The 24,770-nt window shown below is 40.3% G+C and overlaps 1 protein-coding gene across 7 annotated transcripts in view; it reads right to left on the bottom strand.

Annotated features, from left to right (window-relative positions):
* RBM44 (RNA binding motif protein 44) overlaps positions 1-24,770 on the bottom strand; it is a 48,347-nt gene that overhangs the window by 12,231 nt on the left and 11,346 nt on the right. For 5 of the 7 annotated variants that reach the window (XR_006205788.1, XM_042950702.1, XM_042950703.1 and 2 more), the window contains 13 exons: positions 20,654-22,266; positions 20,308-20,366; positions 18,979-19,155; positions 18,285-18,468; positions 18,168-18,190; positions 17,951-18,035; positions 14,171-14,285; positions 13,057-13,185; positions 10,805-10,884; positions 10,630-10,700; positions 8,422-8,668; positions 2,188-2,333; positions 1,903-2,047 (listed from right to left, as the gene is read on the bottom strand). Coding sequence is in view for 6 of the 7 variants with exons in the window: in XM_042950702.1 (XP_042806636.1) it covers positions 1,924-2,047; positions 2,188-2,333; positions 8,422-8,668; positions 10,630-10,700; positions 10,805-10,884; positions 13,057-13,185; positions 14,171-14,285; positions 17,951-18,035; positions 18,168-18,190; positions 18,285-18,468; positions 18,979-19,155; positions 20,308-20,366; positions 20,654-22,266 (3,053 nt within the window). In the remaining variant the exon portion in view is untranslated. Of the gene's footprint in view, positions 1-1,356; positions 1,431-1,902; positions 2,048-2,187; positions 2,334-8,421; positions 8,669-10,629; positions 10,701-10,804; positions 10,885-13,056; positions 13,186-14,170; positions 14,286-17,950; positions 18,036-18,167; positions 18,191-18,284; positions 18,469-18,978; positions 19,156-20,307; positions 20,367-20,653; positions 22,267-24,770 lie in introns of those variants that run through there. The other 2 variants (XM_042950706.1, XM_042950707.1) reach the window with 2 other exon arrangements.

The following is a 24,770-nucleotide window of genomic DNA, read 5'->3' as shown; positions in this document are numbered from 1 at the left end:
AAGCAAGTCAAAAGGCTGGTCCAGATTCAAGTGGGTGGGAAAACAGACTGCACATCTTGATGAAAGGAGCCTCAAAGTCACATTGCACACGGTCATGAGTGCAGGGAAGAGAACAGCTATGGCCATTTTTGCAACAGTCTATCACATATAAGAATATGTGTTTTCTTCTTTTTTAAAAAATATTTATTTTGAGAGAGAGAGCGCACACGTGTGCGATAGAGCACGGGCATAAGCTGGGGAGGGGCAGAGAGAGAGAGAGGGAGAGAGAGAGAGAATCCCAAGCAGGCTCTGCATTGTCAAGGGTGGGAACCCGACTCAGGGCTTGGTCTCACAAATTGGAAGATCACAACCTGAGCTGAAATCAAGAGTTGGATGCTTAACCAACTGAGCCATTCAGGCATCCCTATAAGCATGTATTTTTTTAATGTGTCTGATAACTTAAACATTTGGAGTCCCTGTGGGTAATTTCTATAATCTAGTGTTTATGCTAATTTTCATTCATGTGGTCTCACTTCATTTATTAGTTATTTTGGATTGTGCATTCTTATTTACTAAATAACTGGTATGTGCAAAATTGTTGGCAGAAATGATTTGAAGCCTAAAATGATACTGCTTTATTCCAGAGAATTCTTGTCTTCATTTCCTCTAGGTGCATGAAAGAAATAACCCCAGATCCCTCCAACTTAGGAAATAACTTCTGAAGCTGAGTTACAGTCTCTCTGAGGAACTCTGTTTCTGGTTCAGTTACTTAACCTGCTGAGGTTCCAACCCATTGCTGAGAGTTCACCAACGCCCCATCTCCCTGGCTTCAATGCCATCCGAGGGTCCCTTAAACTAGCTCCCCCTCTGCCAATAATAGCACGGAAAAAGTGGTCCCGACACTGGGCACGTTTCCCTGAGACTCATCGCTGCACCCTGGCCCACCGATTCCTCATTACCTCGACAGCTCCCCAGTGCCTTGTTTAAACAGATATTCTTTAAATTTATTCGGCTTTTTGATCTGCTGTCTATAAAAGCTGGCTTTAATCACCTAGACAGGTATAAGTGAAAACAAATCCCCATTCACTATAACAAAAGATCCTATGTTGGTGCATGTAATTAAAAAACATATACACAAATTCTTTGATATACTTTTCTTCAAGAGATGGAACTTAATCCCCTCTTGTGGAGTATGGATTGCACACAGTGACTCACATATAAAAGAACGTGACAGAAACCATGGAGTGTGACAGGTCACAAAGAAACTGGAGCGTCCATCTTGCTCCGCTCTGGGGAAGCCAGCTGCCACAACGTACAGATACTGCAGCCCCGAGGAGAGGCCCATGCGGTGAGGCCCATGTGGCCAACAGTCCTGGGAATGAGCCGTCCTAGCAGCACATCCTCCAGTGTCCGTCAAGCCTCCTGATGACTGCAGCCCAGGCGACACCTTGCTGCAACATCACAAGAGTCCCTACGTTAAAACCACCCAGCTAAGCCACTGCTGAATCCTGACCTGCAAACTATGAGATGATAAATGTTGTGTAGGCCAATCAAGTTTTGGGTAACTGGTTTTGCATTAAGAGTTAACTAATACGGTGTATTTGCTTTTTAATTTTATAATATCATTATTTTTAAATTTAATACTATTTCTATTTGAAAACAAAATCAATAGCTTAAAAAAATTGTTTTTTAATCTTAGAGAATGCATGAGCACAAGTGGCGGAGAGGGACAGAGGGACAGAGAGAATCCTATGCAGGCTCCATGCTCAGCACGGAGCTCAACACAGGGCTCAATCCCATGACTCTGAGATCATGACCTGAGCCAAAATGAAGTCAGATGCTCAATCTACTGAGCCACCCATGCGCCCCAATAGCTTACAATGTTTAAGTAATATTTAAATATAAAAGATATGCTTAATTTACCTCTTGTTGCTTCTTTTATTCCTAACTGGAATCAGAGTTTTTCAAAACAGATGAAGTCATTTCCACAATAGTATTAATAGATAAGCCATTCAGAAAACCTTTATGATTTACTCTTACTTCCTGAAGAGCATCTATAATATGGTCTCTACGCAAAAGGAAAACACACATGAGCACTTGTCCTTTCCAAAGCAGCACATTCTAAATATGGGTAAGCTATTGCATTGAACTATATTTGTACATAAAAATGCTAAAACCACTTAAAACACAATTGAAGTCATTCATTACCTGCTAACTTCTGGATGTAGTTCAGCCAGTCTCTTCATGATTTTGGTAAAGCTACGCAGATTCAACGTATTTGGAGGTATGAATCGAATAGGAGTATCAGGTAATAATTTAGGAGATTCAATCTGTTTACAATTCTTCTTGACACCCTAAGTAAGCATGTTAAAGTTTTCTTAAAAGCAGGAACCATTATATAGACACGTCAGCTTATGTAATTAAAACAGAATTTAAAATTATAAATGGTAAAATCGAAATTCCTAAGAAATTTACTTTGATTTGGGATTATTTACATCAAGCAGATTTCCTTGAGCCGTGTTCAGAGCCATGTTAGTTAAAAAAAATGCCACACCTGTTCTCTAATAGTAATTACAAAATATTTGAAGCTATGTCTAAATCAGTCTTTCTCAACTGGGATTCTTCATCTGACCCACAGAACAAAGGTATCAACTACTTTCTCAATTTCCCCAAAGATAGGACATAGCTAGTTCCATTTCTGGTGCACAGAAGAGAGGTTAATTCACCATATACAGTGGGTATCTTAGGCTTAGAGCACGGAGGCTTAATTCTTACCCAACCTGACAGAGGAAGGCTGGTTTACATGGTAACTGTAAATATCCTACATTTTATTTACTAAATATATAATCAATACAAACTATGTCCAGAAGTGGGCCACATACTATGGAGGGAAAGCTAGTGATGTAAATTAGAACCCCTTCCACTTATGAAAGTTACAATCCAATCAAACAGACGACAATAAAATGATTAATTACTATGAACTGTGAAAGTTGGCTATAAATTGTAGGAAACCACTGTATATCCCATAAAAGTTTAAAAAAGGAAGGGCTGAGACTTTAAAGTTTAAATAAAAAGACAGGCCGAGATATACAAAATATTATATCTATCCCAGAATATTACCTATTTTACTTAATTGCTTAATACTGTATCTCCTTCACTAGCTTTAGGCTGTATAAGAACACATATTTTTTGGTCTGTTTTGTTCACTGCTGCCTTCCCAGTGCTTAGAGTATTTATGTATACAATGGGTGTATAATAACTTGAATAAATGAAAGTTTGGGATACAATTGATAGCTCAGCCACAGAAAAGAGGAGATTTCTAAGAAAGAGCCCAATTACTGGCAAACAACAACACTAATAGTTACATCGACTGAGTGCATTTTCTGTGCCAGGCACGGTTCTAAAATTTTTTTTGTATTAACCTCATTTAAACCTCACAACATTTGCCAAGTAGGAACTATTATTCCCGTTTTAAGATAAGGAAGCTCAGACACAGAGATTAGGTAATCTGCCCAGTCACATAATGAGCAGACAGCAGAGAGGTTCTGCCTCTCGTTGTAGACAATAAGCCTCTTCTGAATAAATGAATGTGATGAAAAAATCTTGAGAATCTGAGAAAAGAAAGGTGACAATATCTCACATATTAAATAAGAATTAACTCGGAGGGAGGAGTCAAGATGGCGGCGTAAGGGCACCCGAAGCTTGTCTCATCCCTCCAACACAACTAGATAGTTATCACATCCTTCTGTACACCCTACAAATCAAGCAGAGAGAGAACAAAACCTGTGAGTCTACAAGTAGAAAAGTGACCACCTTCTGGAAGGTAGCAGGTGTGGAGAGTTGACTTGGGGGAGATATAACTGTGGGTCCAGCCGTGGGGAGTGAGCCTGCTTATGGAGGCTACCCCAAAGTAGTATAAGCTTCAGAGGGCAAAATCTGAATTTTTAGCACTTTGCTATGGTGGGGGATGTGCCTGGCTTAAAGGTGCTCAGGTTGCAAAGTGGGGTGCAGTTGCACGAGTGAGAACAGGTGGTGCCAACGTGCTGCACGGTTCCAGGCACAGAAGCGGGACGGCCCCTGAGGGCAGCGAGCAGGGCGCAGGCTGTCTGCTCTATTTTGTGATAAACTCCAAACCACTGCGGGGTCGTACCACCACTTTCCTTGCAAGGTCAGAAAGCAAATGGCAAAAGTGTGGGGAGACCCTCCCCCAGAGGAACAGTGCCAATCCAAGCAGGAGTGCCTAAAATTTGGAGTTTTGAAACTCAGTTGCACATCTGAGATAAAAAAGTTCAGACACAGGCAGGGTGAATGCAGAGTTCTGACGGAAACTGGGGGATGCAAGAAGGGTGACTGATTACTCTTCTGTGAGGGTTCCCTGAAGAGTAGGGATGCAATCTTTCATCCTGGGCTAGAGAGCAAGGCATGGCCATATTCATTCCACCCATCAGGCATGAAAGCCTTCAGGGGGCAAGACAGCGCCACATAGTGGAGGACAGGACCACTTACACCTGCCTGCCCCCCTGCACCCTGGAGGTGCATCTCCATTGAAATAAGTCAGCCTGAGAATCAGCACAGCAGGCCCCTCCCTCAGAAGACCAGCATAAACCCCTCTCTTGCACCAAGTCTATTGATCATAGTGCTGCAAAGCTTTAGCTCCAGGGGAAATAGGATCTAGCTTGCTGTTTACTTTTATTCTTTAAATTTTTTATTTTTTTCATTTTTTTCAAATCCTTTTAAATTTCTTATTATTTTTAAAATTTATGTACATATTTTTAGATATGTTTTTTTATTTATTTTCATTTCATTTATTTAAAATTTTTGAATCTAGATTCTTTTTACAAGCAGACCTAAACACACCCAGGATCTAGTTTGTTTTTGTTTTTTCTTTTTTTGTTTGTTTTGTTTTCCTTCTTTTCTTTCTGGACAGAATGACAAAATTAAGGAATTCACCCCAGAGTAAGAATAGGAAGTAGATCTCATGGCCAGAGATTGAATCAATACAGATATAAGTATGATGTCTGAACTAGAATTTAAAACAATGGTTATAAGGATACTAGCTGGGCTTTAAATAAAGCATGGAAGACATCAGAGAATTCCTTCCTGCAGAGATAAAAAAAAAAAACAAAAAACAAACCTAAAATCTAGTCAAGCCAAAATTAAAAACGCCATAACTGAGATGCAAACCCAAATGGAGGCCATAAAAATGAGGATGGATGAAGCAGAGGAGCAAATCAGTGATACAGAAGATGAAATTATGTAAAATAATGAAGCTGAAAAGAATAGGGAAAAAGCTAACAGATCACGGAGGTAGATTTAGGGAACCCAGTGACTTATTAAAAAGGAGTAATATTTGTATCATAGGAGTCCCAGAAAATAAAGAGAAAGCAAAAGGGGCAGAAAGTTTATTCAAACAAAGTAGCTAAAAACTTCCCTTATCTAGGGAAGGACACGTACATCTAAATCTAAGAAGCACAGAGAACTCCCATCAAATTCAACAAAAGTCGACCATTGCCAAGGCATATCACAGTCAAATTCACAAAATATTCAGACAAGGAAAGAATCCTGAAAGCAGCAAGGTAAAAACAAAACAAAACGAAACAACACCTTAACCTACATGGGAAGATAGAGCAGGTTCACAGGAGCTCTGTCCACAGAAACTTGGCAGGCCAGAAGGGAGTGGCAGGATACATTCAACAAGCTGAATGGGAAAAATATGCAGCTAAGAATTCTTTAACCAGCAAAGCTGTCATTCAGAATAGGAGAGATAAAGAATTTCCCAGACAAATAAAAACTAAAGGAGTTAGTGACCACTAAACCAACCCTGTAAGAAATTTTAAGGGGTACTCTCTGAGTAGAGAAAAAAAAGACCAAAAGCAACAAAGACTAGAAAGGACCAGAGAACATCACTAGAAATACGAACTCAATAGGTTAACACAATGGCACTAAATGTGTATCTTTCAAGAATCGCTCTGAATGTAAATGGACTAAATGCTCCAATCAAGACACAGGGTATCAAAATGGCTAAAAAACCAAGATCAATCTATATGCTGCCTACCAGAGCCTCATTTTAGACCTAAAGACACCTGCAGATTGAAAGTGAGGGGATGGAGAACCATCTATCATGCTAATGGATGTCAAAAGAAAGCTGGAGTAGCCATACTTTTATCAGATGAACTAGAAGATCTAACAATTATAAATATTTATGCCCTCAATGTGAAACTCCCAAATTTATAAACCAATTAATTAACAAACATAAAGAAACTCATTGATAACAATACAAGAATAATAGGTGACTTTAACACCCACTTACAGCAATGGACAGATATTTCTAAGCAGAAAATCAACAAGGAAACAGTGCCTTTGAATGACACATTGGACTGCGTGGGATTAACATATATTCAGAACATTTCATCATAAAGCAGCAGAATATACATTACTTTCAAGTGCACATGGAACATCCTCCAGAATAGATCACATACTGGGGCATGAATCAGCCCTCAACAAGTACAAAAAGACTGAGATCATACCATGCATATTTTCAGACCACATGCAATTAAACTTGAAGTCAACCACAAGAAAAAATTTGGAAAGCCCTCAAATACATGCAAGTTAAAGAACACCCTACTAAAGAATGAATGGGTTAGCCAGGAAATTAAAGAAAAAATAAAAAATACTTGGAAGCAAGTGAAAATGAAAACACAACAATTCAAAACCTTTGGGATGCAGCAAAGGCAGTTCTAAGAGGAAGAATATCTCAGGCCTATCTCAAGAAGCAAGAAAGGTCTCAAATACACAACCTAACCTTACACCTGAAGGAGCTAGAAGAATTGCAAATAAACCCTAGAGCCAGCAGAAGAAGGGAAATAATAAAGATTAGAGCAGAAATAAACAATGTAGAAACAAAAAAGACCTAGTAGAGCAGATCAACAAAACGAACAGCTGGTTCTTTGAAAGAATTAATAAAATTGATAAATCTCTAGCCAGACTTATCAAAAAGAAAAGAGAAAGGACCCAAATAGATAAAATTATGAATGAAAAATTATATGACAACAAACCGGACAATCTGGAAGAAATGGGACAAATTCCTAGAAACTCACAAACTACCAAAACTGAAACAGGAAGAAATAGAAAACTTGAACAGCAAAGAAATTGAATCAGTAATCAAAAATCTCCCAACAAACAAAAGCCTTGGGCCACATGGCTTCCCAGGAGAATAATTCCTATTCTTCTCAAATTGTCCCAAAAATAGAAGTGGAAGGAAAACTTCCAAACACATTCTATGATGCCAGCATTACCTTGATTCCAAAACCAGGCAAAGACACCACTAAAGAAGAGAATTACAAGCCAATATCCCTGATGAACATGGATACAAAAATTCTCAATAAAATACCAGCTAATCGAATGCACCAGTACATTAAAAGAATTATTCACCATGACCGAGTGGGATTTATTCCTGGGCTGCAGGGTTGGTTCAATATTCGCAAATCAACTGTGATATACCACGTCAATAAAGAAAAAAGAACCATATGATCCTGTCAAAAAATGCAGAGAAAGCATTTGAAAAAATACAGCCTCTATTCTTGATAAAAACCCTCAACAAAGTAGGGATAGATGGAACATATGTCAACATATGACCGCCATGATGAGCACCGGTTGATATAAGGAAGTGTTGAATTACTACACTGCATACCAAAAACTAATATTATACGGCATATTAACTAGGTGGAATTTAAATGAAAACCTAAAAAAAGTTAAAAAAAAGCCAATAAAAATGGTCAAAACATGAACAGCATGAAATGCTATACACACAACAACATGGATCAATCTCAAAGGAGCTCAGACAAATAAGGTACATGGTATCATTTATATGACATTCTGGAAAAAGTGAGATCATAAGAAAAGGAAATGGAACATAAGACAATATTCTGGAATGATGTTCTAGAATGCCAGGCACTTTGCTGAGCAGTGGAGAGATGGGAGTGAATGAGGCGACTTCATCCCTGTTCATGTGGTGTTTTAAGACCCTGATAAGGCAGAATCGGGGGCATATATAACACAATCACTTTATTTTGTGGTTTTAACAATTTTGTGCTAAGATTAACTGTGTAAAAAGGATGATGAGAGCGTAATTAACTACTTGCACAGCAATACTGTCTGCGAAATGAGAGACAAAAAAAATACTGGCAAGCACTGGTGAAGAGCCTAATTAATGGTAAAGAGAAATGAGTCTCTAGCCAGGTCTACAAAGATCTACATTCCCCCTCCACCGCCAAGAGCTACTGGACTGGCACAAAGAACAGGTTAGGCTGGGTCCAAGGTTCAGGTTACCATTCTCGTTCCCACTTCAAGATCCCTGATTCTAGAGTTACTTGTTCTGCAAAGCTCCTTATTGCAGCCTGGCATATACAGAGACCATGTACGGGATCCATCAAGAAAACTAACCTCGCTGTCTTGCTCAGATCCCAGCTGCCTTGGCCTAGTTCTGGGCAATCTCGAAACAGAGGAGGCTGAGCTAATTTCCTTGCTGGTGCTTCTCTCCACTCCATTTTTGTAGGAAAGAGATGATGTATATTCTCCAGGAGTTTTCACAAGACGCACATTTACCGATTTCCCATTTATTTCTATCCCATTCATTTCTTTCACGGCCATCTTCGCATCAATGCTTTTTTTAAAAGCAAGGGATGCATACCTAACACATAAAAGCAGAAAACCGAAAGGTTGTTAATGACTTTAAATTGCCTCAAACTTCACTTTGTAACTACTGGATAAGACAAATATGTATCTTTTACAAGACAGCTGCTCTTAAAAATAAAAAAGTTACTCTACTTACCTTAGATTAGAATTAGGAAGAATATTTATTTAGAGTAACTGAATAAAACAAATTAAAGAGGGGAAATAAAAGATAGCATTTCTTATGAATTCTCTATTGATTTTATATTAAAATTTACTGGGAAACATTTGCAAAGTTGCTATCTGACAGACCAACACAGATTAGTTGTTTTAGGACAGCTGGTTATCCATTCTAAAGAAATTAGAATTAATCTCTATACACAAACATAACCTCCAGGTAGATCAAAGGCTTAAACTGTGGAAGGCAGATTTTAAAAACATTTGGCAGAATATGTAAGAGAATGTCCTCAGGACCTTGATAGGGACAAAATAAAAGGGCCAAAAAAGAAGTCAGAAAATCCAGCCAGAATTTTAACCATCCATCTGAAAATGAGTCACCTTTCTGTAAGCACCGGCTCTAGGCGTGTCAACGGAAGGACATACACCAAATCTGAAAAGGAGTTGTTTTCAAAAGAAGGGACTACGAATATATTTTCATAACCTCTTGTATTTTTCCTTTTGGTTGTGCCTTCTAAATTTCCACACAAAATGTGTAATATTTCAAGCAATAAAAAAAACACAAAGTTTTTTTAAAAAAAGATGCAACAAATACTAAAAAAATATTTCACATCAAGTGATACTTCAAGGATTACAAAACTAATTTAATGTAGTGAAATGTATTAACAACATACCAATAGGTCAAATTAACCAAGCACATGATCTTGAGTGACTCCATTTAAGACAAAATTCAACAACTATTTTTAATAAATTTCAACCCCCAACTACAGACAGGATATTTTCTTAATTGGTAAAGACTTTTATATCTGAAATAGAAAGCTATCATCATTAGTGATAAAACAGTTAAGGCCATTTCCATGAAATTATCACCATTACTATTTGATACTTTTGAATGTTCCTACAATCATCACAAAACAGAAAGTGGCACGATACATATTGGAAATGACTATATGCAGACGATGTAAAAAATAGAAAAGCCTCAACCAAAAGGTAATTAAAAAAATAAAAGTACAATTTTCTGAGCACTATTGGATGCTAGGCTTTACTCATATTGCTTTACTTATTTAATGATAGTTTCACAGCTGTGAAGGTACTATTGTTATCCTCACTTTACAGATGGGAGCCTGAGGTACAGAAAGGTTAAGTAACTTGCCCAAATTTATTCAGCAAGCTACTGATGCACCTGGGAACAGAACCCAAACCATAAGCCGTCTGGCTAAATTAATGGCAAATCAAAAGGTACAATGAAAGATTTGATTCAGAACAGCACCAATTGACTTCAGCTCAGGTCATGATCTCATGGTTCATGAGTTCGAGACCCACACTGGGCTCCGTGTTGACGGTATGAAGCCTGCTTGGGATTTTCTCTCTCCTACTCTCTCTGCCCCTTCCTGCCCAAATAAATAAATAAACTTAAAAAAAAAAAAAAAAGAACAGCACCAATTGGGGCACCTGGGGGGCTCAGTCAGTTAAGCATCTGACTTCAGATCACGTCATGATCTCACGGTTTGGTTCATGAGTTCGAGCCCAGCAGCAGGCTCTCTGCTGTCAGCATGGATCCTGTTTCGGATCCTCTGTTCGTCCTCCCTCTCAAAAATGAATATAAAGAAAACCAAACGCCTCCAATTAGTGACTTTAGCTAATGTGTTTAACGTAGCTAACGTGACTCCCTCTACCAGGCTGGGAAACCTCCGTGGCAGTGGCCCTGGATTTTAGCAGGGCTGTGGCTGATGTCCGCTACAGAACTTCTGGCACACGGCAGACACCCAGCAAGCGTACATTTACTGAATGTGGGACACATACCTGTAATTAGTTGAATCATAGATCGCAATTTCAGAAACTTGGTATTTCCGGAAATGAGACCTTAAGTCAGCCTAAAAGAAAAGTAAAAGTTTGTGAAAGGTAGGGAGAAAAATAATCGAAATATGAACAATTCATGGGTTGTACAATGAAACTCAAAAAATGAGTCCCGGCATACCTCAGAGACTGAAGGGCAGAGACCACCGACATGTATCAAATAACCTTTCTCTTTTCGTAAAGGTTCAGTATTTTTCATTTCTGCTTGTAGAGAAACAATGTAGAACAGAAGATGACCGTTATTGTTGTGATATCTGAAAAGAACCCTGAAACCTTTTTTCTTATGATTACAAAGCTCAGTACGCAGTTATTACCAAATATCAGCACTAGACTGAAGACCGAGAGCCTAGAGTACAGGTTGAAGGTTTGGGGGCCTTAAACCCATCATCCTCAAAACACAGAGACTGGATCGGTTGATACTAAGCCTCTTGCAGCTCAAAAACGGGTCAATAACGTCTAATCAGATAATCGAGTACATCATAACCAAGAAAGGCGTCTTTCCCTTGCCGTTGGTGCAGAGAAGTGCTGTCTACGATGCTGGATGCACACAGGATCCTAGCTGCCCCCATGGTAACACTGGCCAGGGTTTATGTTTATTCCTTTGCTGGGGAAGCATCCCACCAACAAAACCTTCAAAATCAGAAAAATATCAGCCTGTGGCAGTGGTAACGGCACATTGAAAAAAAGGGGGGGGGGTACAAATAACTTGATTTACATAGCACTTTTTGGGAACCACAGATATTAGGATTACAGATGTATTTTTGGTTTGATAAAATTCAGAATTCTTAGAATGCATTTTCACGGTCTCTATTTTGAAGAGAACTTGGTCTGAAATCAAGAAGGATTTACTGAACTGAGATTCTTTCAATTTACTGTCCAAACCTATAAGCTGGCACATCAGTGGTAGACAACAGATATCTGTTGAATGAATTCTTAGAGCAGCTTTAATTTGTTTCCTATTTGTATATAATAGTGGGAGAGTTTTAAGCTTGACTTTCTCACATTTCTCACTCTCTAATATACCCAGCACTGCATACGCGTCACCTCGTGTAATGCTCAAGGGCACCCCATGACCCAGCAACTGCCATCGTTTCCATTCTGTAGAGAAGGATGCCAAGGTCTTAGGAGTTTAGGTCACAAATCTCATTAAGTGGTGCTGCTGGGATTCAGGCAGAATCCTTCATCTCTAGGCAATAACAACCTTCTTCATTAACTTACTTCCTTTAATCTCTTGGTTTATAATGTACTGTTGTAGAGAAAATAGCGTAACTAATTATCTGTATATTTTTACACTGGGGTGAGGGAGCAAGGAGCTACAGAGAGCCAACGGAGACCCTCCTTTCACTAGTTCAATACAAACATGACCACTAAACACCCCACGGGCAGAACACTGTACGTAGCACTGGGTATGGGTAGTGAACGAAATACAGAAAAATCCGACCCCTCTGAGCTACTGTGGGAAGGCAGTCCACAGATCAAGTAAGCTATGTACACAGTGCGTGCCAAGTGATGTAGACAAAAATAACGCAAGGAAAGGAAAAAAATTAGTTGCGATAAAAGTAGATGAAATAATGTCATTTATGTTAAACTGCATATGTATATTACATATATGCATAAAGAAATGCATAAATTGATGGTAAAATATATTAAGAGTGGTTAATGCAGGTTGGAGAACCTTCAGGTAAAATTTCCTTACATTTTATTTAAAAATATTAGTAAGCATTATTTATACAAGCCAAAAGACCCCCCTAAAAACCATTGCCATTATGTCAAAGAAAAGAAAACATATAGGCAAAAAATAAAGGAAGGGAGCATATATCTAGAAATGACAGAATGGCAATGATCACGGACACGAGAGGAAATTACAACTATTATAAGCAATTAAAGACTATCTAAAGATGGAAACATTCTTGAAACGAAATAAATTACGAAAGTGAGGGAAAGCAGACAGTTTTGATCTCTCATGCCCATTTGAGAGACAGCACTGGGTGCCTGACACAAACTGGGAAGCTGGTTCTGTCCACCACATACCCCTCCTGCTAGAAAACGTCTGCTGAGGGTCAAGGGAAAAGAGCACCCTGAAAGAGCACTGGTGTTGGCCTTGAGCGGTGGGGGAGGACGCGGACCTCTACCTGCGAACCAAATCTGGGATTTAAGCTTTTAGCAGTTTTCTGAAGGAGAAATGAACATTTTAAACAGATTTACTTTCTAGAAAAATTGACCTCCAAATGTCCAATGTCTTATTTTTTATATTTATAAAAGAAAGCCACGACAATAAAATATTAAAAGTTTAGTCCCCAGAATAACACAAGAGATGGCTACAAGATGAGCTACAGTAATTCAGGATTTCTTAGTAAACCGTTAACAACCAACCTTGTGTAAACTTTGGATCCCCTTTGTCCTTCTCTATTTGATTTTCTTGTATTCCTGACAAGTCAACTCCTGTCAGGTTTTCTTTAGCATCAAACCAGTCTTCACCTACGTCTCGGTAATTTTTGCAGCCTGAGAAATTAATCAGAAGTAGCTATGAATTATGTATGATGTTAAACTCTCTGAGAAATTATCTAACAAGCTTCTTAGAATGAATCAGCATGATGACAATTATTAGTTTTAGGTAAAAATAAGTATCAGCAAAGTATAAACCAAGCATAAAGATTCTTTGAGAAGGGTTTTTCAGTAGCCCCTGAATAAAAAGTACTATTTTGAGTGATCTGCTTCCCAGTATTTATTTGTTTATTTATTACTTTTTTATTTCAGAGAAAGCGAGACTGCATGAGCAGGGGAGAAAGGGAGAAAGAGAATCTTAAGCAGGCTCCAAGCTCAGCATGGAGCCCCACGTGGGGCTTGATCCCACGACCCTAGTATTATGACCTAAGCCAAAATCAAGAGTCAGATATTCAACTGACTGAGCCACCCAGGCACCCTTTAAAAAAAAAAAATTTTTTTTTTTTTAAATTTTAGACAGGGAAAGAGAGAGAGAAAGCTTGAGTGGGGGAGAGGGGCCACTTTTCCTTTAATTAACACTGATTCCCAGTTTATTGAAGGCCTTACTTTTCTGATCTTTAAGTGAAATTAAATTTTTATACACAGAATAACAGCAAACATTTAAAAAAGGGATTAAACAGTACTGTAGCTCTATGTCATTAAAAACTGAATTAATGATCTTTTTGGAATAATTATCATCTTTTTCCATAGAGGGCAAAACTAAAAACAAAGTACGACTTATATAGATGCAAATTGGACAGAAGAAAGACTTTTCAGATTGGAGAACATGAAGCAGAAGATTAAGCCTGTATGATTATTTGGCGTTAAATAACCTTACACATGTTAAGTAGACGTAACAAGAATGTATTTCACTTTCATAATCAGACTGATGACATTCAGTAAATTAAAAATATTTATTCTGATTTAATGAATGGGCACTAGGAATATTTTAAACTTTATTGAGTTTTCTGGCAATGACACGGGACTACATCTTTACACTGACCTTTTTCATCAAGTTTCAGCTGACTAAAGTCTATATCTATGTCACCATTTTTTAAGCCATCTTCCTTGGGTAAAGTATCCTGTTTAGGAGAACTATCGGCAGATAGTAAGGACATCTGAGGATTAAAATAATGAAAACAACAATAAATAAGGACCGATAGTTACTGGACACTATTCCGCAGTAGGCACTCACCATGGGCCCTGGTTGGCCCGCACGACGACAGAGGCAGCAAGAGCTCCACCATTTCCTTTGGCCGAGCAACTGCAAGGAAAGCAACCTGTTGCTTTACGTTGGCCACACGTAACCAGAGTAAGGATTTGAAGCCAGTCTGTGTATGGCAACTAACACCTTCAATGGTTAGCAAAGTGTGGCATACATACAACACAAGAAGTACTTGAGAGGCTTTTCGGAAGTATGCTAGTATTTTTCACATTAACAATTAACAGTAATATATTTAATGTGTGCTGAAATATACCTTTTATTTGTAAAAAGCAGTATTTCTTTATCACGTGTAACAGCTACTCTTTACACATTATTTTATTTTATTTTTCAATATACGAAATTTATTGTCAAATTGGTTTCCATACAACACCCAGTGCTCATCCCAACAGGTGCCCTCCTCGATACCCATCGCCCACCCCCCATCAACCCTCAGTTTGTTCTCAGTTTTTAAGAGTCTCTTATGCTTTGGCTCTCTCCCACTCTAACCTCTTTTTTTTTTTTTTCCCTTCCCCTCCCCCATGGGTTTCTCTTAAGTTTCTCAGGATCCACATAAGAGTGAAACCATATGGTATCTGTCTTTCTCTGTATGGCTTATTTCACTTAGCATCACACTCTCCAGTTCCATCCACGTTGCTACAAAGGGCCATATTTTATTCTTTCTCATTGCCACGTAGTACTCCATTGTGTATATAAACCACAATTTCTTTACCCATTCATCAGTGGATGGACATTTAGGCTCTTTCCACAATTTGGCTATTGTTGAGAGTGCTGCTATAAACACTGGGGTACAAGTGCCCCTATGCATCAGTAGTCCTGTATCCCTTGGGTGAATTCCTAGCAGTACTACTGCTGGGGGTCATAGGGTAGGTCTATGTTTAATTTTTTGAGGAACCTCCACACTGCTTTCCAGAGCGGCTGCACCAATTTGCATTCCCACCAACAGTGCAAGAGGGTTCCCGTATCTCCACATCCTCTCCAGCATCTACAGTCTCCTGATTTGTTCATTTTGGCCACTCTGACTGGCGTTTACACATTATTTTAAAAGGAGACTCATTTAAAGAAAAATACAAAGCAAACAACATTATAGGTAATACACAGCTATGAAAAATTGTGAAGATAGTACACGAGTAGCTGAAATTTAGAAACACTATCCTACACTATACTGGTTTTCACATATAACCTGTCAATTTAATTTCATCCCAACCTATTATAATAGGTATTGTCTTAAAGCCCAAACTAAGATTATAAAAATTGTTATATCTGCACCTAGTATTATTTATTTTTTCTAATATTTTTTTTATTAAATATAATTTACTGTCAAACTGGTTTCCATACAACACTCAGGGCTCATCCCAACAGGTGCCCTCTTACCTGCCCATCACCCACTCTCCCCTCTCCTCCACCCCCCAATCAACCCTCCGTTTGTTCTCAGTTTTTAAGAGTCTCTTATGGTTTGCCTCCTTTCCTCTCTATAACTTTTTTTTCCCCCTCCCCCATGGTCTTCTGTTAAGTTTCTCAGGATCCATATATGAGTGAAAACATATGGTATCTGTCTTTCTCTGCCTGACTTATTTCACTTAGCACAATACCCTCCAGTTCCAGCCGTATTGCTGCAAATGGCCAGATTTCATTCTTTCTCACTGCCAAGTAGTATTCCGTTGTATATATAAACCACCTCTTCTTTAGCCATTTGTCAGTTGGTAGACATTTAGGCTCTTTCCATAATCTGGCTATTGCTGAAAGTGCTGCTATAAACGTTGGGGTACAAGTGTCCTTATGCAGCAGCACTCCTGGATCCCTTGGGTACATTCCTAGCAGTGCTATTGCTGGGTCATAGGGTAGATGGAGTTTTAATTTTTTGAGGAACCTTCATGCTGTTTTCCAGAGCGGCTGCACCCGTTTTACATTCCCACCAACTGCATCTTGTATTTTTTTTTTTTAATATATGAAATTTACTGTCAAATTGGTTTCCATACAACACCCAGTGCTCATCCCAAAAGGTGCCCTCCTCATACCCATCCCCCACCCTCCCCTCCCTCCCACCCCCCTTCAACCCTCAGTCTGTTCTCAGTTTTTAACAGTCTCTTATGCTTTGGCTCTCTCCCACTCTAACCTCTTTTTTTTTTTTTTTTCCTTCCCCTCCCCCATGGGTTTCTGTTAAATTTCTCAGGATCCACATAAGAGTGAAACCATATGGTATCTGTCTTTCTCTGTATGGCTTATTTCACTTAGCATCACACTCTCCAGTTCCATCCACGTTGCTACAAAAGGCCATATTTCATTCTTTCTCATTGCCACGTAGTACTCCATTGTGTATATAAACCACAATTTCTTTATCCATTCATCAGTTGATGGACATTTAGGCTTTTTCCATAATTTGGCTATTGTTGAGAGTGCTGCTATAAACATTGGGGTACAAGTGCCCCTATGCATCAGCACTCCTGGATCCCTTGGATAAATTCCTAGCAGTGCTATTGCTGGGTCATAGGGTAGGTCTATTTTTAATTTTCTGAGGAACCTCCACACTGCTTTCCAGAGCAGCTGCACCAATTTGCATTCCCATGCATCTTGTATTTTTAAAGACAATACTGTTGTCCCCAAATAAGCAGGTTATATCACTGTTCCCACTACAGTGATGAAAAAAAATCCTCCAGAACATTATATATTACTAAATTAACATGTTTTAACAAACTATGTGAGAAATGTGAGGATGTAAAAATCTGGCTGTAGATCTGTTTGTGGATAACTGAGACTTTTTTTAAACAAGCAGACAATGGAACACATCATTTGCTAAAGTAATTTGCTTTTAATCATGTGTTAATAGAAAAGTATATAACTCAATAGTAAGTATTTTACTTTTGGCCTCGAAATGCATCTTTTCATTTAAGACTACCCAAATAATATAACCTCAGGGTTAAGAGCAAAATCAGAAAACAGAAATAAACTTTAGCTTTTCTACGCCATTGCCTCACTTGACAATGGACCAAAACCTGTGTTTCTGTATCACTTCACAATTTGCAGAGTGCTCTCGCACAGACTGCCATCTGACAGACAATTCCTTAGGGGAACAAAAGAGATGAAGAAAACCTACGGAAGGCATTTAGAAACTATTTTTATCAATTCAATAATGAAGGAATTAAACCTCTGCCTGGTCTAAAATGAAGGAGATATTACTTTACCTCCTGAGATACGGGCAACAATTTTTTAGTTTTAACCACCCTGGATCACACTATGATGGTGGCCACACGGCCTGGTCTGCCTGATGCAGTTCAGGTTTACACCTGTCACAGGGAGTCATTAACGTCACTGCCTTCCACCCTCAGAAGTCTCCTGGTTTGATGCTAAGTTATATATGGTCACCCCACTGAACATACGCTGCTGACATCGGTCTGATCAGGACATTAAGTTCCTTCGACCCAGTTACATCCCTCAAATGGTAGTACACAAAGTGAGCCGAGTGAAAAGAAAGACGTGAGGGCTTCCGAACATTACAGTTTTCTTTGCTTAAGCCATAAAATTAAAGATTTACCCCGATCAACTACTTTTTAAAAATCTCACTTGAGACGGAGTCTTTTTTAGGCGTGAAGGGACGTCAACATCACATGTACTTTGATTATCTAGTTCAGAATCTGCTCCTGAAAAGCTAAACAGAGAAACACTTCGTGAAGGAATCTGTCAGTGTTCTGAAAAAGAACCAACAGAAAACTGAAAGTTAACCGAATTAAGCAGTTTTTAAGATCTAATGAATTCTACATTGGATGAAACCATAACTTACACGTGTGATTCCTCTTTCATTAGCTGGAAAGAGAGCAAAGGGAAGAACAATCTCTTAGTTTAAGATGTATTCTGTGTAAATGAAGTAAAATCTGAATTCTAAAACGCACAAACATACCGCGAAAGCCAAAGCAGAAAAGGTCGATAGTAGCTTCGATTCCACAGACAGCGGGGGCAGCTCCTCCAGCGGCCTGCCCTTGTGTATTCTGTCCTTCAAGCTCTCGTACCTAACCTTCAAGTCTCCCCAAACAGACAGTAGTGCTGATCCTAATTGCTTCTTAGCACAGTTACTCCACAGGTTCCTGTTCGGAAGTCCAATTTACAAAACCACTTAGGCACAGGTCATCCACTGAACACTACTGGATTATGTTACACCCCGAGTTCGAACTCTACCAGGTCTATACAGATTTTTTTTCTTCGGAATGGTTAGTAAGAGAAAAGGAACCAAAGAAGATGTTTTTCTAGGGGCGGCACAGCAACCCTCCACCTACAGGCTAGAGAGGATGTGGCAGAATGTCACGCAAAACCCTCCAACTGACTTCAGCCATACTTGGGACTTTATGAAACAACAGCAACAGCAACCCGTCAGCTCTATCTTTTGGCCGGACGCCTCCTCCCAACATACGCCGCTGCCTCTCCGCGAAGTCGCAACGTATTCCTTTTGGAAGCCCGCTACCCCCAGGCCAGCTAACAGAACCGGATACGACCTCCCCTCATTCTGCCTTTCGAAAAGAGAAACTAAGGATGCCTTCTGGTGTACATCTAAAGCCTGCGGTAAATTCCCAAGATACAGACCTACAATGAACAATCACCTGCTGAATCCCTCCCTGTTTTCCGTGACAAGCTTGTAAACGTCACTGCAGTGGCGCTGACACAGCTGGTAGTGAAGGTGCAGGAGGTGCAGCTCTGCCCTCGCGGCTCTTCGCCTCGCGTCCTCACAGCACCGGGAGGCCGAACCCCTCCCCGCCTCTTCACAAGGCGGAGATTCCCTGGAAAATAAAAGACGGGGTTAGGTCAGATTCCAAACATCTTTCTCCGGTAACGACGCGCCTCTGAAACATTTGAACATTTCTTCCCTTTTCCTGCCAGGCTTCGATCAATTTCTACTGTGGACGGAAAGGCCGCACGAACACACCACAGCTTCAGAAGACAAGGATGTCAAGTCGAAGCTAAACATACTCTTTCTAAAAGTCAGAGAAGTAAAAAATTTTCCGATGTACGCTTTCTTTTACCGAAAAAGGATTCCAAAGTAAAGTATCAATTTTATTCATCCATAATCAGAAGACTTTCAACCTAACTCAAGCCTTGACCCACATTTTTTAAAGTTGCGAGCATTCTGGATGGAAACGGTTCTTAAATGCGTTCTCTCTTTCATACAGACGTGATTTACATGTTTATTAATTAAGGGTCATTATCATAAGCAAATATTTTACTGTAAATAGATCAAAAAGCCTCAACTCACTATTATTTTTCGAACGTTAATAGTTCTTGGTTAGTAATTCTTCCCTTGCTACTGGTTGTCACTTCCTGCCGTTCTCAACACCTCTGCCATGGGAAATGAGCGCTTCCATTTAATTTTAGAGGACTGGATACCAGATTAAACCCATTAGGAGAACGAAGAATGAAGGAAGGAAAAAGTAAATGACCTCAGAGCATGACAACTAGCTTGGCTTCCGAGAGACCTCCCCTTTCCCCTTCAAACCCGCAACGCGGTTCTCCACGGATGCAGAATAAATTACACAATGAATTAAAATCAAGATTAAAATACTCCAGTGAAAGTAGCTATTTACTTCTTCCAATGTGTGAAGGTTTTCATCGGTGCTATTTTGTTTTGGTCTATAGGGGTAGAAAATGAAAGAAAATGGAGTACTTAAATTCATGCAGATTTGGGTAGAATAAATAGAATAAGACGCCGTGAGTTTCTGAAGGAATTACTGAGACTGAATCTTAGTAAGTGAAAAGCTTTAACATTATACGTTATCCTAATATTTATTTGTTCGAAAGCAAATGGCTGAAGCGGATGATCTCTTAAGGTCTTTTTTAGCTATTATTCTATATGGTTAAATACCTTACAAAAAAGCAAATTATTCTTCTGATTCTCTTCCCCATGTATATCTGTTAAGTTTATACATCTGACTTACCTTTCAGGATGTTTCTTTAAGTCTGTGATAGCAGATGTTTTTCTTAATTCCCGGGAATCCTGGAAAACATGTTTTAAAACTAAATTAGAAAGATATGACAAGCAACATACGTCGTATCTGGAGTTCCCAACTGGTGAAACGTAAAATCCACTTTCTAACTGACTTTGCATCAATAGCTGCCGCCAAAGGCGGCTACAGTTTGGTAGCAATCTGTTCGCCGTTTCCCCTCATCCGGCATTTTCTCACAAAAGCCTCAGGAACCCCCATCATAATTTGCTGAATTATAACATACACTGCCTTCATATAAGGTCAAATAAAATTTTCTTATGAGTTACATTGGCTTTACCTTGTTTAGGAGATTTCCATTAGGCTCTGAACTGTCAACTGAGAGAGAGTTCCCCAGGGGTCCTCTGCTCATCGTCACCGGCGGGTCTTCATGATCTCGGCTGTGTGGCCCATCTGTATTACAGGCCACACTTCTGTGTCTCTCACCCTGCCACTCCCCAGGCCGCCTTTTGTTCATCATGGTTATGTCTGTATTGCTTGACGTAGATACCACAGAAGGTCTCGCACTCGTTGCCCTGCTGGTTGTGAAACAAGCCCTAAAGTCAGCGCAAACGTCCACCGTCTGATGAACCGTGACTCTGTCACTTGCCGCATCCATCACCAACTCAGGACGTGTTCCTTCTATGCTGGGAAAACACGAGTTATTTGTGGTGCTGTCATCAGCAGCTTTTAGGGAGATCTCATCCACTGCTTCATGATCTCTGGCTGTAATCCTCGGGGTAGTAACGGAAACATCTAAGGCTGGGTTGGGGGTATTTTGTAGGCTTCTATAATGTGAATATCCACAGGGAGAAATTACTGAATCATCAACAGCAGAGGTCCAGGAAGTCTGACAATCTTGACCGGGTTGGAGTAACACCTGTAAAGCTCTGTCTTCTTGTAATGTGCTAGGATTTCCAAGGTGGTGCAACTTTTGGTTCTCAACGATTTCATTCCCACAAAAATCTTTACTTTCGATTATTTGACATTTCATTTTGCCGATATAGGTTGTAGCTTTTAGTGCTTTCTGAGGGTTCAAGAAACTACTCTTAGATCGAGATTCCCAATTTTCAAGGGGACTGCTCCCTAGTACAATTTCATCAAATACCGTGTGGTACATTAAACTAGTCTCTTGTTCCTTACACATGCCATGCTTTGGTTCGTGATATTCTCTTAACACAACAGAATTCTGAAACTTGGAGCCACGGGGTGCATCTTCTTGTCCATAAACATCAACTGAATCTAAAAAGATGCTAGAATCACTTGCCAACTCGACACGATTACCGTCTAGATGGCTAGCACACTCAGCTTCATAACCCGAATTTCTTAACCCAACAACCTCCAGATCAGGTGTGTTTAATGTTTTCGTCTGGTCAAAAGATACATGAGCACTTATGTGTTCTTGTTCCTCTGCACTATGATACTCCTGCTGGGAGTCCTCGTCGATCTCATGCTTCTGCTCATCTTCGGCAGTTTCTTTATAATCGTCATCTGAAATCTTGCAGGTTCTTTCCAAGCCAATCATCTTAATACCTTGATGCTCCAAAATATCAAAACACACCCCTTCTGTGTTCTGCATTTCAGAATCCAATTCTGAAGTTAAGTGAATGAGACTTTCATTCTTTCGTTCTGACTCGGAAAAATGTATGGAGTATGTTTCATTCAAGAAAGCACAGTCGGCACTGTCTTCGAACTCACTGGACTGTGAGTGAGTGCGCCCTCTGCTGGCGTCCAGGCTCCCAGGACAAGATGGCTCCAGGAAGTCCACTGCGTCAGTACTGCTCACTTCCGTGTCATCAGCTCTTTGATCTGGTCCCAAGGAATCCCAGCCATCGTCAAGAAAAGCCGATCTGGCTTCATTACAACCATTGGAAGAGAAGAACACATTTGCTTTCTTAGGGTTAGAAGGTTCATCTGATTAATAAAAAAAAAAGAAGAAAATGTTGGCAGCAGTAGCATTACAAACTCTTCACACTAGAAGTGACCTCAGACACGATCTGATCAAAGCTCTTCCCAATGTAGGGGTTCTTTTTACATTGCCCATGACAAATATCCCTTATGGTTGCTGCTATGGACTGAATCTTGTCCCCCTCAAAACTTGAATGTTGAAGCCTTGACTCCCAGCGTGACGATAACTGGAGATGGGCCTTTGGGAGGTAATTGGGGCTACATGAGGTCATGAGGATGGGGCCCCCAGGATGGGAGACACACCAGAAAGCTCACTCTCGCCACTGTGTGAGGACACGGCAAGGAGGAGGCCATCCACAAGCCAGGAAGAGAGCCCCTGCCAGAACCTGACTAGGCTGGCACCCTGATTTTGACTTCTACCCTCCAGAACTGCAAAAAAAAAAAATGTGTGTGGTTCAAGCCACCCAGTCTATGGTAGCTCCAGCTGACTAATAGCCAAGGTTCTTCTAGAACTCTTTCAATGGCAAGGTGTTTACTATTTATAAGACAGCCACTCTGTAATCTTTGGGTGGCTCCTAATGACAGCCTCAGGCATTTCAAAAACAAAGGAAAGAAGACACAGGCACCGCACCCAAACACTCATGGCTTCCATAGGGTCACAGATAGGAAACGTACATACGAATGTGACGCGGCTGCAGAGTGCCGGCACAGTTGTATTAATGAGCAGGCAAATGCTTGAGAAGAAAGGAGAAGCAACCTTCAGAGAAAACTTTACATTTAAAAAGTGTTTCGAAACAAAATAGTTATTTTAGGCAAATCACTTTTGAAACAAAATAGACGGTTATTTTAGGCAAATCAAACTGCATGGTACAAATTTAGCTACATGACAGAACACAGCATTTTTGGGAAACTGTAAGCCACTCTGTTTGGAGTCGAACAGCTCCATGGAAATGACAGCAGCTATGAGCAGAAGGGGCCTTTCAGGATGTGCTCAGGAGTTCGGCTCTTATTCTAAGGCAACAGACAACTCCTGAAAGCTTCTTAAAAGGGAACGGAAGGAAGTTTGGACACCCCTGGCAACAGTAAGAACGGAGGCTTGAAGGGGGGATGGAGGCACACAGACCAAGTGTACAAGTGGGACTGAGAAGTGCCACAGCTGGCAAGGCCTGGAGGTCCACTGGGAATGGTAGATGACGGAGAGGTAATGGCTTTGAAAATTTTGTTGACTGGGGCGCCGGGGGTGGGGGACGGTGCTCAGTCAGTTAGCGTCCGACTTCGGCTCAGGACATGATCTCAGGGCTCCTGAGGTGGAGCGCCCCCCCCCCCCCATCGGGCTCTGTGCTGACAGCTCAGAGTCTGGAGCCTATTTCAGATTCTCTGTCTACCTGTCTTTCTGCCCCTCCTGGACTCGCATCTGTCTCGCTCTCTCAAAAATAAACATTAAAAAGAATTTTAAAAAAATTTTGTTGACTAAGAACATAATCGGAATTACGTTTTCTATCAAGATCCAGTACACGTACATACATATGTGCATAAGTGAAACAAAAAGTTTATAGAACAGTAACTACTCTATGCCTGATGTATTTTGCTATTTTCTGCTCTATTTCATATATTTCAAAAAAGCTCGTCACAATCAGCTCAACTGATTTCCTGACTGCCCACCGGGTACCACCTGCTTGAACATCATTCTGAGATAACGCTAAGGTTTACCACGTGGTATTACAGTTGCATGGAAAAACGTGGGGCTAGAGGGACAGGCACTTTGTGAAGAAGAGCAGGGCAAGAGCAGGGTGGGAGGGAGGAGACAACGAGTTCAGTTCCAAGCAAGCAGAGTTGAAGGTGAGGGATAAAACAGCCAGATGTGAATGTCTAGCGAACTATCACAAACACGGGGCTGGAGCCCAGGCCAGCAGGGTGAGCGTCACTGTCACATTCTATGCTTTCCTGCAGGATCTGTATAGGACTTCGTTATGCATTCTGGATACTAATCCTTTGTTTTTTAGATTTATAATATGAGTGACTTTTTCCGAGGTTACTGCTTAGCTTTGAATTTTCTATAAAATCTTGTCACACTGTGGTTTTTAAGATAGCTAAATGGATCGGTCTCTTCTTCTCTGACTTCTGGGTTTTGTCTCGCTGGCTTTCTCTACCACACGATTGCAAAAATATTCTCCTATATTTTATCTGAATTCTGTGTTCTGTGTGTGTGTGCATCTGTGTTGAAACCACATATATTCGTAAGTACATAAAGCTCGGTCGCCCTGCTTCTTCTGCTCTTGTTTCTTGTTTTCTCACGTACCATTACCACAGAAAAAGAAACTCCAGGTCTGTGTGAAGACAACATCTGCCACTTGGGCGGCGAGGTCAACCTGCCCACCTTCCACTCATCGCCCTGCAGGCTACTTCCCGCCAGGAGTTCCTGAAGGCCCGGTCGGACAGAAACCCTCTCTCCTGGCTCACCATTTCTTCCCCGCCTCTGCCCTTTACCTGAGAGCCCCTGTGTGGGCTGC

Source organism: Panthera leo, chromosome C1, assembly GCF_018350215.1.
Source record: "Panthera leo isolate Ple1 chromosome C1, P.leo_Ple1_pat1.1, whole genome shotgun sequence".
NCBI classification, from domain to species: Eukaryota; Metazoa; Chordata; class Mammalia; order Carnivora; family Felidae; genus Panthera; species Panthera leo.
This window is presented reverse-complemented; position numbering and strand designations above follow the sequence as displayed.